The sequence below is a fragment of the Peromyscus leucopus genome, chromosome 8b (assembly GCF_004664715.2).
Source record: "Peromyscus leucopus breed LL Stock chromosome 8b, UCI_PerLeu_2.1, whole genome shotgun sequence".
Taxonomy (NCBI): Eukaryota; Metazoa; Chordata; class Mammalia; order Rodentia; family Cricetidae; genus Peromyscus; species Peromyscus leucopus.
In genome coordinates, this window is record NC_051086.1 from 34,747,429 (window position 1) to 34,765,465 (window position 18,037).

Below are 18,037 nucleotides of genomic sequence, written 5' to 3' on the forward strand. Positions count from 1 at the left end.
TCAGAGGAGAAAGTACATTCTAAAATAAAGAGGAATGAAACTGCTATATAGTCTTGATTTTATATTATTTTATATTAAGAGGCCTTAATTTTCCACAACTATTAAAAGCTAAACAGTATTCAAAGTTTATCATCTATACTAAGAGTTACGGGACAAGTGGCCAGCTGAGTGGGTAAAGGCAATTTGCAGCGCAGGCTGACAGCCTGAGTTTGATCCCCAGAGCCCACGTCAACAACTGGATGGTGTGGCAAACATCTGTAATCCCAACAAGTCTATGGCAGGGTGGGAGGTGGAGACAGGAGAACCACCCAGAAATCCTTAGGCCAGCTAGCCCAGAGAGTTCACAGCACAGCAGAAGAAACAAGACAGATTGTCTCAGTAAGGTTGGGAGGTGAGAACTGACTCTCAAAAATGGTTTTCTGATCTCCACCTGCAAGCATTCAAACTCACGTATCTACATCATACATACACAATAATAACAAAAAATAAAACTTCTTAGACTTCACATAAAACGGAACAACTAAAAACCTCAACTCAGTAAGGGAAGCTGAGCCTTGTGGCTCATACCTGTAATTCTAGCATTCAGAGGCTAAGACAGGAGGATTCTTATCAGTTCAAGGCCAGTGTGAGCTACGTAACAAGCACAAGGCCAGCCAGGGCTATTACTTAGCAAAACAGCGTCTTTAGACAAACAAACAAAAATCAATAAGGGGTTTGCATCGTCTAACTCTGTGCGGCACCTGTCTAGAATTCACGGAGGCCTTCATCATCACCCCCAGTACAACCAAAATCAATCACCCAATCAAACAATAAAATCCTAACAACCACATGCTGATTCTCAGGAGCTTGTGAACACGTTTGGCTCCAGAGAATTAGGACAAAAGTGAGCTAAAGGTTTTTAGATGTTGAACAACTTCTATTTTATTTTATTTATGCACAGGCAGCAACTTCTTAGCGCAATTGACTTCACTCCAAGAGCAGCAGAGGGGGAAGCTAGGGTAAACTACTTTAACGGTAATTTATAACTTAGTTAAATAGAAAAGTTCAGGGGGGCTGGAGAGATGGCTCAGAGGTTAAGAGCACCGACTGCTCTTCCAGAGTTCCCAAGTTCAATTCCCAGCAACCACATGTTGGCTCACAACCATCTGTAATGAGATCTAGCACCCTTTTCTGTATACATAATAAATAAATAAATCTTTAAAAAAAAAAAAAAAAGAAAGAAAAGTTCAGGGTTTTTGTTTGTATTTTAAAGAAGTGTCTCAGGGGCTGGAGAGATGGCTCAGCAGTTAAGAGCACTGACTGCTCTTCCAGAGGACCCAGGTTCAATTCCCAGCAACTACATGGCAGCTCACAGTTGTCTGTTACTCCAAGATCTGACACCCTCACATACACATACATGCAGGCGAAACATCAATGCACATTTATTTAAAAAAAAAAAAAAGTGTCTCAATATGTAGCCCAGGCTTGCCTTAAACTCAAAATCCTCCTGACTCAGTTCCCTGAGTGTTGGAATCGCAAGTGCACAGCACCAAGCCTGGGCCCATCTTTTGGTTGTTGTTATGCCCATCTATACAGCATCCCATGGGTTTTTCAATACTTCCCTTACCTTGTTCTTAAATTGTAATAAAATTGTTGGTTGAATTAGAAATTAAAGAAGAAAATAACTGTCACGTATCAGACTTTATATTCATTCTTAAACTGTCGGAGAAATACTTCACCACTTAGGCAATTTCCCCAAGGCATTTACTTTCTCTAAAGAAGCATACCACTAGGTCTTTGAAAGGGTGGAGCAGCAGACCCAAAGGAAGCTTGGCTTTATTCAGTAAGGCCTGAGTCTGAGGGATGTTAGTCAGCGTGCATCGAAATAACCTGTTGGGGAAGAAAATATACATGTCAATTGCTGCTATCATTATTTTAGCACAAAAAAAAGTGTATATCTTCATCTTAGATCAGATTACAAATGAACCATAGATTTTAAATTTTATACTGTTAAAATATTTAAATTGCCACGTGTGCCACACGAAACCGTGAACTCAGCACCTAGGAAGCTGAGGCACTAAGATTACTTGTTTGAAGCCAGCGTGGGTCACAGTGAGACCATGTCTCAAGAAACTAAAACAAGAAATTAAGTCAAAGACCTACTACTCATAAAGAATAGTCTCATCTGGCTTCTGTGTAAAACAGTCTGGACTAACAATTATTACTTCGAAATTAGTAGGTAGTGACTCAAATCCTCAAACAAAAACTTTATTTTTTAATTAATTCATTACTTAATGAATTTATTATTTTGTAGATGGGTTTTGGTATGCTACCTAAGCTGGTCTTGAACTCCTAGGCTCAAGTGATCCTCCTATGTCACAAGACCAAAGAGCTAGGACTACATGTACACACTAGTATACCAGGTCAGAGTTCACTGAAGAGTGGTTATACTAAAGTTTTTAAAAATATTATGTCAAAATAACAAATTGTGCAATTTACGAGTCTTTACTACATACATTAAAATTATTTAGGGACTAAAGAGTTGAGCATAATGTCTTTGAATCTGGAAGATTAAGTCAAGGAGAATAAAGTTTGAGGCCAGGCTGGGTGTAGTGGTGGTGGACGCCTTTAATCCTAGCACTCTGAGGCAGAAGCAGGCAGATCCCTTAAGTTTGAGATCAGCTTGGTCTATATAGTTAGTTTCAGGACAGCAAATGGCTATGTACAGAGATCCTGTCTCAAATCAAACAAACAAAAAAATAATACCTGAACTTTGAAATATAGCTACACTAATGATCATGAATCTAATAATCTTATTAGAGCTAATAAAAGGAACAATCAATTCAAGGGACATAAATCTTTTCCCTAGCCGCCACACCATCACCCCACACACACCCTTTTTTTAAGTTCCAGGACAATTTTACTAGAGTTTTAAAGGAAACACCAGGCCAGGCAAGCTGCAACTCTTATAAGGTGCCATGCTGTTTAAGCTGACTTAGAGATCAGACTCATGGTAGACAATGAATCCCATGGCTGGGAGGAGGCTTCAGAGAAACAGTAAGGAAGCCCAAAGTGTTAGGGAAAGCATGCTAAGAACAGGGGTGACAGAGGAGGAGTCACCACACTATTCAGGGTAATTCAGAAAATGAGCAGACTTAGGAAGCAGGATGGCCGCAATCTGTAGGAGACTGCCAACTACATTTCTTTATTTAGAACATGCAAATCTCAGGTAAGCTTTAACAGTCCTATCTTAAGATACAGTCTACCTGTAACAGCTTATTCATAACACCTAACAAGCACACCAGAAAACTTGAGAACATGGTCACTGTCATAAGAAATGCTACTGAAGCCTTACTCTGGGTTACAGTTGAGTTTCTGGATGTCTTCATGCAAATTTGGAACCGGAGGCTGTAAAGGTGTCGAGGGAAGCATGTTCCTTTCTTGAAGAAGATTGACAACTCTTAGACCCTCTGGATGTAGACTTAATCCACTCATGCTTGCAGTTAAATGATTAGCACCTAAGGGAGTCTACAAACAGTTTCACAGTGAGTAAACTTTGTAGGTGGATAGACAGGGATAGCTTAGAAGAGCATCATCTAGACTCCTGGCCATGTTGAGGGTCTAGAGAAATAAGCAAGTACAAGAGCCTTCTGAAGGGGGCTAGAAAGATGGCTCAGAGGTTGGGAGCACTGGCTGCTCTTCCAGAGATCCTGAGTTCAATTCCCAGCAACCACATGGTGGCTCACAACCATCTGTAATGAGATCTGGTGCCCTCTCTATCATGCAGGCAGAACACTGGATACATAATAAATAAATAAAACCTTTTAAAAAAAGTCTTATGAAATATTCATTTTTAGTCTAAATGGCTATAAAACATTCAATGTACCTTTTTAAAGGTTAAAAAAATATTAAAAGAAAGTTTACCTGAGCAAAGGCCTGGGGGCCACTTGGGTAATTCAGGGAGGAGGGTGGCATTCCAGCTGCACTAGGTGGCGCTGTGTTTTGGTAGCCAGGTGGTAGGGAGGGGTATGCATATCCCACACTTCGGCTCGTTTTGGGGTTCTGATTAGTAAGCTGTGGTGTTGCTAGAAACAAGGTAACTTTTAAGTTCTATTTTATGTTCCTGAATACTTAAAACACCTAAATGATCCATTAAATTATGAAAATTATAACATCAATTTTTTGAATTATAGTTTCATTTATCGGCTTAAAGAGAACCAATCATAAGTAACAAGTAATAGCAAGATCAAAAATCTAGTTAATATAGACTACAGCCATAAACACACAGAAATAAGTTTAGCATAGTTAATTTACATCCATATCATATAATAAATTTCATATTCAGACTAAATTTCATTAAAAAAAACTCTAATGAATACATCCTAAATGCAATTTAGGGACTTAGGTACACGGATATAAACATGTATAATTGATTAAAACACGGCACACAAAGCCCAAAGCTCCAATTCTAACAGGATGAAGAAACTTGTAAGCCTGGAAGTAAAAAAATATCAACAGTGGGTGCACATACACAACAAACTTTTTTCTCTTAGTTCCATACAATGAACACATATTACTTCTATAATCAGAGAAAAAAGAAAAACATTCATAAGCATCTCACCCAAGAAGCCACCTCCTTCAATTTCATCGTAAGGACTATGAGCCACCATAGATCCATTATTGGCATGTGATGGAACACCTGAAAAGCAAATTCATCAACAAGACTTAAATAAGTCTTCAAGAAATGAACTAATACCTAAAAATTTAGAAAACCCTTAATAAACTAATTAAGTCACAGCCTATCAAACATGTCAAAATGTTGCCAGGCATTGTGGCACATGCCTTTAATCCTAGCATTGGGAAGGTAGAAGCAGGCAGACCTCTTTGAGTTTGAGGCCAGCCTGGTTTACATGGTGAATTCCATGCCAAGGCTACATCGCAAACCCCTATCTCAACAACAAAACCACCACAAAAAACAAAAATCTGGTAGGTTCCCAGAACCTACTCAGGTAGCTCACAAACATCTGTAACTCCAACTCCACAGGGATCTGGTTCTTGTGTCTGAGGGTAGCGCACACATGTGCACACATCCATACACAGACACATACTGAGAAATAATAACCTTTTTTGTTTGTTTGTTTTTCGAGACAGGGTTTCAAAAGATTTATAACAATAAATCTTTAAAGGCATCTGCCATCAAGCCTGTGGATGAACTGAGTTGATGGTCAGGAAGGTGTAAAGGAATGGATCCATATGCTGGAAGGAGTAAACCAATGTGTCTATAAATTGTATTCTGATGCTTGCATGTGTGCATGTACACACACACACACACACACACACACACACACACACACACACACACAAATGTAGCAAAAATATATTTTAAAATTTAAAATATAGCCAGGCATAGTGGTGCATGCCCTTAATCCCAGCACTCGAAAGACAGAGGCAGGTGGATCTCTGTGAGTTCAAGGCCAGCCTGGTTACAAAGTGAGTTCCAAGATAGTCAGGGCACTGTTATACAGAGAAACCCTGTCTTGAAAAATAAATGAATGAATGAATGAATAAAGTTGAACACATCTAATCCCAACCCTTAGGAGGTGGAGACAGGAGGATCAAGGGTTTAAGGTTGCCGAGTAGTAGTGGGACACACTTTGGATCCCAGCACTTGGGAGGCAGAGGCAGGTGGATCTCTGTGAGTTTGAGGCCAGCCTGGTCTACAAAGCGAGAACCTTGTCCGAAGAAAAAAAAAAAAAAAAAATAAGTCATTTGTCCCGAAGAAAAAAAAAAAAAAAAGGAAGAAAGAAAGAATACCATGTTAAATGAAATAGGCCAGGCACAGAACGACAACTACTGTACATTCTCATTCATATAGAGAGTTGATCTCAAAGAATGAGGAGAACTGTAACCACATGACAGGAGGAAAGAAGAAGTTGGTTAACGGGTACAGAATAGTGTCAGGACAATTCCTAGAGTTCTTTTTGTTGTTGTTTGTTTGTTTGCTTTTTCAAGAAGGGTCTCTCTGTGTAGCTCTGGCTGTCCTGGAACTCATTCTGTAGACCAGGCTGGCCTCGAACTCACAGAGATCCACCTGCCTCTGCCTCCTAAGTGCTGGGACTAAAGGTGTGTACCACCACTGCCCAGCCAATTTCTAGAGTTCTATAGAGCACAATGGTGACTAAGTTAAAAATAATTTACTATGTTTCAAAAATATCTAGAGGGTTTTTGTTTATTTTAAGACAAGATCTTACTATACAGCTCAAGCTGGCTTCAAATTCAAGATCCTCCTGCTTCAGCTACCAATGCTGACAGGCACGCACTACCATGTTTGGCTTAGAAGAGATGATTATGTGTTCACCAATTACGGAATGACAAATACTTGAGATAGCAGATATCCTAATTATTCTGACTAGACGGATCATCACATATTATACATTTATCAAACCATCAACTCCACCCTCTAAATATGTACCTTAAGTAGTAATTTTTAAAAAGCTCAAATGTGAAAATAAAAATTTAGATACTGGCAGGAGAAAGGACAGGAATATACCTTAGTGACTGAATGACTGCACAGCACACATAAGCCTCCAAATTAGACTCCTAGGCGCTGGGATTACAGGTGTGTGCTACCAAATACACAAATGTTTCCAGTAACTTAGATGCAGCTTTATGGAAAAGAAATATCAGTCTTGGAATCTTTTGTTTTCCTGGAGATTGAGAAAGAATCCTACAATATTCTATTTTAATGTATTCCAGAAACAGGCTTCTGAAGGACAGGATGTATCCACATTCTCCTTTCAGTCCTGAGCTGAGACTCTGGGCAGTGGCTCTGCCTTCCATTTACTTACCTTCTTGGGTGACAGTTGAATTAAATGGTGGGACTGCAGCCCTAGGAAGTGTTTTCTGGGGAGGTGGGCCTCCAGCTGGAGGGGGCCCGGGAGGAGCTCCTGGCTGAAAAGTGGTAGGCAGAGGTGGATTCTGTAAGGGAAGTGCAGAACCTATGGAAACATGGGTTTTTCACGTCATGTATGAACTCAAGACAAAGGTCTCAAACAATCTTTACTAAAACCAAACAGACATCTAAACTGAAATTTTAATAAAAATCAATAAAAAATCCATTAATAGAAACACACTAACTTCCAAATTTGTAATTCTATGTGTAGTCTATATTTTCTAACTCTGTCTTACCATGCTTCTTATCTGTCAGTTCTTAACGCAATATAAATAAACCAGCAGCCTATAATCTCAGCACTCAGGAAGCTGAGACAGGTCAGCAAGCTGGAAGTCAGTCCAAGCTGGGCTGCAAGGAAGACCTCGTCCCCACAGAAAGTACATACATACATTAGTACAAATCACTCCTAGGGTAAATAAAATATTCTGATTATCTTTTTCACTAACTGATCATAAAAACCTTAAGAAGCCATATGAAATATCCCAAGAATAAATTAAAATGAATAAAATTTGATAATTTTTTTTTTGTGGGGGCAGTGGTTCGAGGCAGGGTTTCTCTGCGTAGCCTTGTCTGTCCTGGAATCTCTGCCTCCATGCCCAGCAGCAATTTTTTTTAATACAGGGTCTCACTATATAATACAGGGTGGCCTCAAACACGATTTAAACCTCTTGCCTCAGCTTCTCATATCCTGGGGTTACCAGGGTGTGTGAACATGTCTGGCACATTTTATTCCTTTTGTTTGCTTGCTAAAAATAGAGCATTGGACTAATTCTCCAATTTTTATTTTGTTTTGTCTGTTTTTATTATGGTATAACTTGTTAAACATAAAATTATGGAGCATTACTGCCTTGGTGGCTCCCTAATGTTATTCCTTCTCATTTTCCTTAATAAATCCACATTCATTCTGCTTAAAAATGAGATTATGGCCAGGCATAGTGGTGCATGCCTTTAATCCCAGTAGGCAGGCAGAAGCAGGCTGATCCCTTTGAGTTCGAGGCCAGCCTGGTCTGCAAAGTGAGTTCTACAACAGCCAGGCCTACACAAAGAAACTCTGTCTCAAAAAAACAAACAAACAAACAAACAAAACAAAAACCAAAAAAAGAGATATTATGCCGGAAAGTGGTGGCACACAACTTTAATCCCAGCATTTGAGAGGCAAAGCAGTGGATCTCTGAGTTCGAGGCCAGCCTGGTCTACAGAGTGAGTTCCAGGACAGCCAGGACTGTTACTACAAGTTGTCTTCTACCTTCTTCTGCACCCTGGCACTCATACATACACTCACACACTAACCACATAAAGAGGATCTTGCAGATGATCCGGTTTTGATTCCCAGAACCTACACTGGGTCTATAACTCCTGTTCCAGGGAAGCCGATGCCCTCTTCCAACCTCTGTCATGGCACGAGGCATGCATGTAGTGCACTTACACAGATGCAGGTAGCTGGGTGCAGTGGTGCACATCTTTAACCCCAACATTCGGGAGGCAGAGGCAGGTGGATCTCTTGTGAGTTTGAGTCCAGCCAGGGCTACAGAGCAAGATCCAGGACAGCAAAGGCTGTTAACACAGAGGAACTTTGTCTCGAAAAACAAAACACAAACAAACACAGACGCAGGAAAAACACTCTTGCACAAAAATGTAAATTTTGAAAGATTATAATTTATGTGACTGTGTGTGTTTGTGTGCTTGAGTATATGTATGTTCACCATATGCATTCAGTACTGCTGGAGGCCAGAAGAGAACATTAGGTCCCCTGAAGCTAGAGTTACAGGCAGTATGCAGTGCTACGTGGAAAATCAGAGTCCCCTCTCCAGCCCTTTGGTCGGTCCGTCCGTCCATCCGTCCGTCCATCCACTCTGTCTGTCTGTCTGTCTATCTATCTCGATCTATCTACTCTACCTACCTACCTACCTACCTACCTACCTACCTACCTACCTACCTATTTGAGACGGGGCCTCATATAGCACAGATGAGCCTCCAAGTCATTATGTGGCTGAAGATGACCTTGAACTCTGATCCTCCTGCCTCTACCTCCTGAGTACATGATGCCATGCCTGATTTATGAGGTTCTAGTGAACTGGAGTTACAAACTCAGAGCTTCAGCTGGGCAAACACTACCACCAGGGCTCTCCTCTCAGCCCTTCTCCAGTTTGTGAGACAGAGTCACATTATATAGCCTTGAACTCATGATGCTCCTACCTCAGCCTGGAATCAGCGCTGGATTTTTTTTTGTAAGATTTATTGACTTTTATTTTATGTGTATGGGTGTTTTGCCTGTATGTGTGTCTGTGAACACATACCCACAGAGATCAGAAAAGGACATCAAATCTCCTGAAGCTAGAATGATTCTTGTGAGCTAACTAAAGTAGGTACTGCGAGTCAAACCTAGTTCCTCTGCAAGAGCAGTCAGTGCTCTTAACCACTGAGTCATCTCTCCAGCTCTTCGTGTGCTGGGATTATAGGCATGTATCCTTACACCTGGTTCCAAGACTTAAAAAAAGAAAACAAAACAAAAGAAGAAACTCACTGTTTTTATACTTGTTAGTGACGCAGTTAATACATTTTACCTATAGTAAACATGCATTTTATAAAACCAAAGGAACAAAGGTAGCCAAATATGAAAAATTTTAAAAAGCCATCTTCTACTATAAATTCTCCAGGACCAAATAGAAAAACTTTTGTTATTAATAAACCTTATTGATCTTAGCAAAAATTAATCAGTGTTCACTGGGAAAGTAAAGATAAAAATTGCTGTTATGCGACTCCCTTATCAAGAAAGCACCCACTCATCTATGACCATATGCACAATTTAAAAGAACAAAGGGCAAGGTGCACTCCCAACTCAGCATTAAGAATCTACAACACCAAAAGATGTCTAACCACAAAGCTGCAATGACTTAATGTTTAACAAAACATAAGTTAGCTTACATGTGTTTTTCATGTCTTTTAGAACATTTTTGAATTGAGAATATGCTATATTTCATAAAAGTTTTTTTAAGTATTTCAAGATAGGGTTCTCTATGCAGCCTTGGATGTCTTGGAATTCATTCTATAGACCACAGTGGTCTTGAACTTCGACCTCCCAAGTGTTGGGATTAAAGGTGTGTGCCTCCATGCCAGGCCATAAAAAAGGTAGGAAAAAAACAGAAAGCTGAATGTGAGAACTAGAAACAGGTATAACTTAGATTAGTTTCTTTCTTTCTTTCTTTCGTTCTTTCTTTTTTTCTTCTTTCTTTCTTTCTTCCTTCCTTTCTCTCTCTTTCTTTCTTTCTTATTTTTTAAAAAAATTTTTTTTAAGATTTACTTATTTATTATGTATATAGTGTTCTGGCATGTATGCTTACATGCCAGAACAGGGCACCAAATCTCATAGATGGTTGTGAGCCACCATGTGGTTGCTGGGAATTGAACTCAGGACCTCTGGAAAAGCAGCTAGTGCTCTTAACCTCTGAGCTATCTCTCCAGCCCTCTTTCTTTCTTACAACTTAGATTAGTTTCTTTCTTTCTTTCTTCCTTCCTTCCTTCCTTCAAGGTCCTATATCAAAGAAGGATTAGGTTTTTTTTTTTAAATTATTACTTATTTAATTTTATTTTATGTGCATTGGTCTTTTGCCTGCATGCATGTCTATGCGAGGGTGTCAGATCTTGGAGTTAGAGACAGTTGTGAGCTGCCATTTTGGTGCTGGAATTGAACCCAGGTCCTCAGGAAGATCATCCATCTTTCCAGCTCATTTTTAATTTTTAATGAGTTATTTCCTGTGTATGTCACACATGGTAGTCAGAGGACAACTTGTGGAATTCAGTTCTATCTTTCTCTCAAGTGAGCAGTGCACTGGGAACAGAAGAAACTTAAATCACCAGCGTTGGTAGATGGTGCTTCTTAACCTACTGAGTCATCTCATCCCTGTAGCCGTGTGCGTTGTGTGTATGTACATACATACATACATCCACATATATCATTTTTGTTGTTTTTGTTTTTTGAGACAAGATCTTATTCTGTACCCTAGGTTGGCTTTAAACTCATGGTGATCTGGCTTACTTCCAAGTTACCAGTATTACAGGTTTGAACTGCCAAGCCCAGCTTGATACTGGAGTTTTTGGTTTCAGACTATCAAGCACAAGCTGAGAAAACAGATATTAAAACTAAGATTGTTTAGAGAGCCATACATTTATTTTACTTTCATTTCAATAGTTTATACAGTCTTCCCACATTCTCATTCTCTCTATCTCTTTAAAGATATAACCTTTGCAGGCTGGCCTTGAACTGTGATTTTCCTGCCTCAGCCTACCAAGTGCTGGGATTATAGGCCTATGCTACTGTACTCCCAGCCAACCCCTTGCTTTTTATGTGGGAATGTTCAAAGTTGAAGTCCTTATTTATGGTTTTCTTGGTTAAGGCCAAGGAAATTAGAGGTTATTGATCAAGTACCCTTTTCACCAAGGTTGTGCTTACACACACTCACTCACTCACTCACTCACTCACTCATTCATTCATTCATTTAGAGACAGGGTCTCACTTTGTAGCCCTGACTGGCCTGGAACTCATTATATAGATCAGGCTAGGCTTCAACAACTCATAGAGATCCAACTGCCTTTGCCTCCTGAGTGCTGTGGTTGATTGGTTTTTTGAGATGTTGCCTGGGAAGGCTCCCAAAATTCTAGACTTAAGTAATCTTCCTGCCTAAGCCTTTTGAGCAACTGGGAAGATAGATGAAATAGTTTCTCGTTTTCTTTTAGACCTATTTTTATTATTATTTGTGTTTGTGTTTGTGTATGTATACATGTGTGTGCAGGTGCCCAGTGCCTAACGAGGGTGTTGGATCCCTCCGAGCTGTAGTTACAGGTGTTTCCAGGTTGCTTGGCTTATTATATAAGTACTGAGATCTAAGCCTGTCCTCAAGATGGCACAGCAAAAATTCTAAAGCTGAGCTGTCTTTCCAGTCTTGAGAATAGTCTTTACATAATATGTTTCCCCAAACTATTTTATCGTGCAATGAGCAAATTATTCAAGTTTCATATTTCTTAGCTGTCAAAGAGATTACTATAAAAACTTTTTTTTTTTTGAGACACGGTCTATAGAGGTCAGTCTGGCTGAAATTCATGATTCTCCTGTCTCAGCTCCCCAAAAGAGAACCTACAGATATGTACCATCATATCCAACTCTGCTCTTAAGTGAGGACTCAGTAAGACAATGTATATATTAGTTTAGTAGGAAACAGGGGTCACACTGGGGGCGCCTGTTTTGCGTAATGTGTGGCCTTCTTGGTTTGTGTATTTCGAAGGTTTTTTTTTTAATGCATGTGTGTGTGTGTGGTGGGTGGGGGGGGGGGGGGGGGGTTGTGCACATGTGATGCTTGTGGAGTCCAGAAGAGGGCGTCAGATTCTCTGAAGCAGCCCTACATGGTGCTGGGAACTGATCTCAGGTCGTCTAAGAGCAATATGCACTTTGTTTTTTTGTTTTTTGAGACAGGGTTTCTCTGTGTAACAGTACTGGCTGTCCTGGAACTTACTCTGTGGACCAGGCTGGCCTCAGACTCACAGAGATCCACCTGCCTCTGCCAGAGTGCTGGCATTAAAGGTGTGCACAACCATGCAGCGCCTCAATATGCACTCTCAATCACTGTGCAGCCCAGACAAGCCTTGATTTCCCATGTGCTGGGATTACAGCCATGTGCTATCATACCCAGCACATTTTATTTTTATTGTGTGCATGTGTGTGAATAACGTGAGGGGGCACGAGGCATAAATGCCATAACTGCGTGGAGGTCAGAAGACAGCTTTCTGGAGTTAGCTCTCTTTCCACCATTGCATGTTCTAGCGACTGAACTCAGAGCGTTAGGCTTGCAGAAGCACTCTGGCCCACTGGGCCATCTTGTCAGCCTGCAAGCTTCACGTGTACTCCTAGCACACACTCTGAGGAAATGGACCAGCACAAACTTCCAAATGAAACGGCTAACATCAATAGCCATCTTCTTTTATGTATATTCCCTTAACTATATACAAATACTTTCCATCAAGCATGTAGCTTGTTAGCTGCTGAAAGTGATCTTATGGGGTGGAACAGGCAGGACTCAAGACTGATTGCAGGTCCCGGCACTTGCTAAGCACACATCTGCAATTTAACCACATTCCCATGTCCCTGGGCTTGGCAGTGTATGTCTGCAGTCCCTGCACTAGGGACACACACAGGCAGGAGAGCTGCTCAAGGTCATCTTTAGCTGCATAGTAAACTCAAGGACAAAGCTGGCCCAAACTAAAGAACATCCTGTTTCCCTGTAGAAAAGGCTGAAAGAAGAAAGAAAAGCAAATCTGAACACAAGGCTGGGAGCCCAGGCCCTTGGTTCGCTCTCACTGTGACTACTGTCCTGCCAGAGCAGTTATCTGAAATTCATTTCCACTAACAGGAGGAGTAGTAACTTGCATGAAATATTTATTATTTTCTAGGACACCACCAAACCCTTTTTGCATGTGTCTATCCCCAATGCTAGGGTTTAGAAAGGCATATGCCACCACACCTGTCCTCTTTCAGGCCTATGGAAGTGACGGCACAAAAACGTAAGTTCCTGGAACTCTTTGGAGAGACTGAAAAAAAAAAAAAAATAGCTTTGAGAACCAGATGTTTGGGAGGCTTGAGTGCAGGAGCTGCAATTCGGCAGAGACAGCATAATAAGACCTTGTCTCCTTAAAGAGAAAAGAAAGAAGAAGAAGGAAAAAAAAAAAAAAAGGCAGGCGATGGTGGCTCAGGCCTTTAATCCCAGCACTCAGGAAGCAGAGCCAGGAGGATCCCTGTGAGTTTGAGGCCATTCAGATCTACAGAGCGAGATCCAGGACAGGCACCAAAACTACACAGAGAAACCCTGTCTCGAAAAACAAACAAAAAAAAAAAAAAGAAAAAGAAAAGAAAAAATATCTACAAAGCAAAAGCAGTAAGAGTTCAAGAATGTAAGCAATCTATTAAGCTAACTTAAAGATGTGAGAAGAAACAAACTTATTTAAAAATTGACTGATTTTAAAAACCATCTTTCTCTAAGGCTTCAAGTATTCAGTGCAAATCTAATAGAGCAAGTTTCTCTACATTTCAAACACTCTCATGAATACCTGGCTTTATGAGGCTGGTTTGAAGTGCAGGGTCTCCAGAAGAAACATACTGACGATCTGCTGTCAAATTTGTATTCCCAGATAGAGTTGGCTGAGCTACATGAGGAAAATGATTAGTCTGTGGTCCTGTAGATGGATAGTTATATTGCCAATTCAAAGGTGGCGGTGGGTTGGCTCCAGGAAGAAAGCTACCAGAAGGCATTGGTGTAGCAGCTGGGTTCTGAGAAGTGGGTAGTGGCATTCGGGGAACAGGACCACTGTGAAGTGAAGGTGGTACTGGACTGGAAGCCACAAGTGGTCTATTAAGAGTCTGCCCAGATCCCTGAGAACCACCATAGTTCGACTGTGCAGAGAATGGATTCAAAGTCTTTGCTGGCATTGGACGAGAGTAGGATCCTGGAAGTTGGGAATCATATCCTTGGCTTGATGACACTTGTGATGACATCAGTGTATTCTGGACAGGACCTTCAGATAAGACAGGAGAAAAATTAGTCTTGCAAACAAATGTAGCAGTGCTTTAAAAAATACAATAGGGGCTAAGAGTGTGGCTCACACAAAAGATCCTGATTTCAACACCCAGGAGCAGGGAACAACAAGTATAGCACTCAGAAGACTGATGCACGAGGATTGTAAATACCAAGATAGCCTGGACTACGTGCGATTCTATATAAAAAAATCAAAACAAGGGCCTAAGGAGCATTGGCTCAGCAGTGAGGAACATTTACTATATGTTGAGCATGGTGATGCACGCCTTTAATCCCAGCACTTGGGAGGCAGGGGCAGATAGGTCTGTGAGTTTGAGGCCAGTCTGGTCTACATGGTGAGTTCCAAGCCAACCAGGACTAACCTGGGAATGGTGGTATGTGCTTTTTTTTCCCCCTGTTGTTTTTTTGAGACAAGGTTTCACTCTGTAGCCTTGGTTGTCCTGGAACTCACTCTGTAGACCAGAGAGGCACGAAACTCAAAGATCTGCCTGTCTCTGCCTCCCAAGTGCTAGAATTAAAGGCATGCACTGGCTTGTGTATGCTTTTAATCCCAGCATTTGGGAGGCAAAGGTAGGTAGATCTCTGGAAGTTCAAGGCTAGCCTGATTAACAAAGGGAGTTCCAAGCCAGCCAGGGACTACGACAGTGAGAACCTGTCTTAAAACAAAACATACACTTACACACAAAACTAACAAAATAGTAAATATATTACACTCAGGGACTAGAGAAATGACTCAATGGTTAAGAGCACTGGCTGCTTTTGCTGAGGAGCAGGGTTCAATTCCCAGCACCCACATGATGGCTCAAAACCATCTGTAACTCAGTCTCAGAGAATCCAATGCCTTCTCCTGGCCTCCCAGGGCACCAGATATGATATACATGCAAGCAAAATGCCCATACACATTAAGATAAATAATTTAAAATTAGAGAGGTCTTATTAAATTTCTCCTTAAAATGTTATGTTCAATAGTAGAAACACCTCAATTAAAAAATGAGCAGATTTTTTTCTGCTTGTTTGCTTGTTTTCAAAACAGGGTCTCTCTGTGCAGCCTTAGCTGTCTTGGAGCTCACTCTGTAGACCAGACTGGCCTCGAATTTACAGAGATCCACCTATCTCTGCCACCCGAGTGCTGGGATTAAAGGCGTGCGCCACCACTGCCCAGCCAGCAGATTAAGAAAACATACTGCAATTCTCCACCTGTGGGTCTCAACCCATGAGCCTAAGACCATCAGAAAAACACAGCTATTTACATTATGATTCATAACAGTAGTAAAATTATAGTTATAAAGTAGCAACAAAAATAATCTTATGGTTGGAGGTCATCACAACATGGGGAACTGTATTCAAGGGTGACAGCATTAGGAAGGTTGAGAATCACTACTTTAATTTCATCACTTGGGAGGCAGAGGCAGAGGCAGAGACAGGTGAATCTCTGTAAATTCGAGGCTAGCCTGGTCTACAGAGTGAGCTATATGAGGGGCTGGGGATGGGTGGAGAAAAGGAAACAAAACAGGCATGTTTAATAATTATGTGCAAAGACATGAACTTGGGGCTGCAGAGATGGCTCAGTAGGTAAGAGAACTTGATGTGTCGTCATGAAGACTAGTGTCCAGCACTCAGAGAACAAGCCAGGTCTCCCACAAACACCTGACTCCAGCTCCGAGGGATCTTAGGCCTTCTTCTGGTCCTACACACACATGCACAGACTCACACAGACACATACATACACATAAATAAATAAATAAAATAAATCTAAAACCAGACATTTATTCAACATAATTGCTGGAGAATGGCAAACGAAAACTAAAATAAAAGAACCATTCAGACAAACTAGGTGGTTATAAAAAGCAGTAACAAGTCAGTATGCTAATGGAAATATAAACTCATGCAGCTCCCATCCCCCTCTCAACATTGTGAACAGTTACTGTATGATCTTGCAATTCCCTTAGGCCCCACAGTAACTACACAAATGTTCAGCAGCATTACATACAGTATCTGTGGGGCCGCTATCCTCTCCACCATGATGATACTGGACTAAGCCTCTGAAACTGTTAGCAAGCCTCCAATTAAATGCTTCCCTTTTTAAGAGTTACTTTGGGGGGTTGTGAGATGGCTCTGCTGTTAAGAGCACTGGCTACTCTTCCAGAGGTCCTGAGTTCAATTCCCAGTAACTAGATGGTGGCTCACAACCATCTATAATGAGATCTGATGCCCTCTTCTGACATGCAGACAGAGTACTCATAAATAAATAATTTTTCTAAAAAGTTACTTCGGTCATGGTGTCTCTTTACAGCAGTAGAACAGTGACTGAGACAGAAGTTGGTCCCAGAGACTGGGGCATTGTGGGACAGGCCTGACTGTGCTATTTGTTGGAGGAATCTGGAAGATTCGGGGATTCAGACTAGAAAAGCAGCTGGACACTTTAAGCCGGGCTTAATGGGCCATCCCAGTAGGAGCATGGAAGACAGTGCTGAGGGCAATTTGAACTGTGGGGCCAGCTCAAGAAATTGCTGAGGGGAAGAACAGAAGTGGCCTGGAGAGTATTCTAGTGACATTCTGACAAAGAATGTGGCTGCTTCTTGTCCTTCTCCTAAACATCTGTCTGATCTACAGTGAAAAGGAGCAAGTGAGGCAAGAAGGAATACAAAAATTTACAGTTTGAAGATAAAGGAGCACCAGGAAATGTAATGGAGCAAGTCCAGGCTTCAGGAGAGAAAAAGTTTAATTGAACAAGGAAGTCAAGTTCCAGTCCCATCAAGCAGCAGAACTTGGTAGCTTTGGCCATGTGGTTCTGGCTTTAGAGTCAAGGATACAAGAAAAGGGTTATAGAATCTCCCTCCAAGGCTAAGGAAAGACGCTGAGGCCGTGTGTGTGTGTGTGTGTGTGTGTGTGTGTGTGTGTGTGTGTGTGTGTGTGTGTGTGTGAGAGAGAGAGAGAGAGAGAGAGAGAGAGAGAGAGAGAGAGAGAGAGAGAGAGAGAGAGAGATCCCTGCATGGAGGCCTAGAAAGACCACTGTGTGAAGCTGTGAAGGTGAAGGTGAAGCCTGGATTTTACGGAAGACTTCAAGATGATGGAGATGCCAGGTTTGTAGGATACCTGCCAAAGATAGTTGCAGATCAGGGGTGGAACCAGCATCAACAAAGCTGAAAGGAGTTGGAGATCCTTTGATCTCAGACATGGAGATGCAGAATCTGGAGTTTGCCCTGCTGGTTTTAGGTCTTGCTTTGGCCCAATATTTCCTCACTACGCTCCCTTTCCTCCCCTTTGAAATGGTAATGTATATTCTGTGCCATTGCAAGTTGGAAGTATGTGATCTGCTTTTTTATTTTGATATTACAAGGGCTTACTGTTAAGAGAATCCTATGAGTCTCAGAAGAGACTTGAATTTTTTGTTTTGTTTTATTTTTTGAGACAGAGTTTCTTTGTGTAGCTGTGGCTGTCCTGGAACTCACTCTATAGGTCAGGCTGGCTCGAACTCAGAGATCGGCCTGTCTCTGCCTCCCGAGTGCTGGGATTAAAGGCATTA

The 18,037-nt window shown here is 41.2% G+C and overlaps 1 protein-coding gene across 1 annotated transcript in view; it reads right to left on the bottom strand.

Moving 5' to 3' along the window:
- Sec24a (SEC24 homolog A, COPII coat complex component) overlaps positions 1-18,037 on the bottom strand; it is a 67,858-nt gene that overhangs the window by 36,684 nt on the left and 13,137 nt on the right. Inside the window, exons 2-7 of the mRNA XM_028857214.2 lie at positions 14,027-14,491; positions 6,828-6,977; positions 4,601-4,678; positions 3,904-4,064; positions 3,335-3,507; positions 1,767-1,869 (exon numbers count right to left, since the gene is read on the bottom strand). Coding sequence (XP_028713047.1) covers positions 1,767-1,869; positions 3,335-3,507; positions 3,904-4,064; positions 4,601-4,678; positions 6,828-6,977; positions 14,027-14,491 — 1,130 coding nt within the window. The remainder of the gene's footprint in view (positions 1-1,766; positions 1,870-3,334; positions 3,508-3,903; positions 4,065-4,600; positions 4,679-6,827; positions 6,978-14,026; positions 14,492-18,037) is intronic.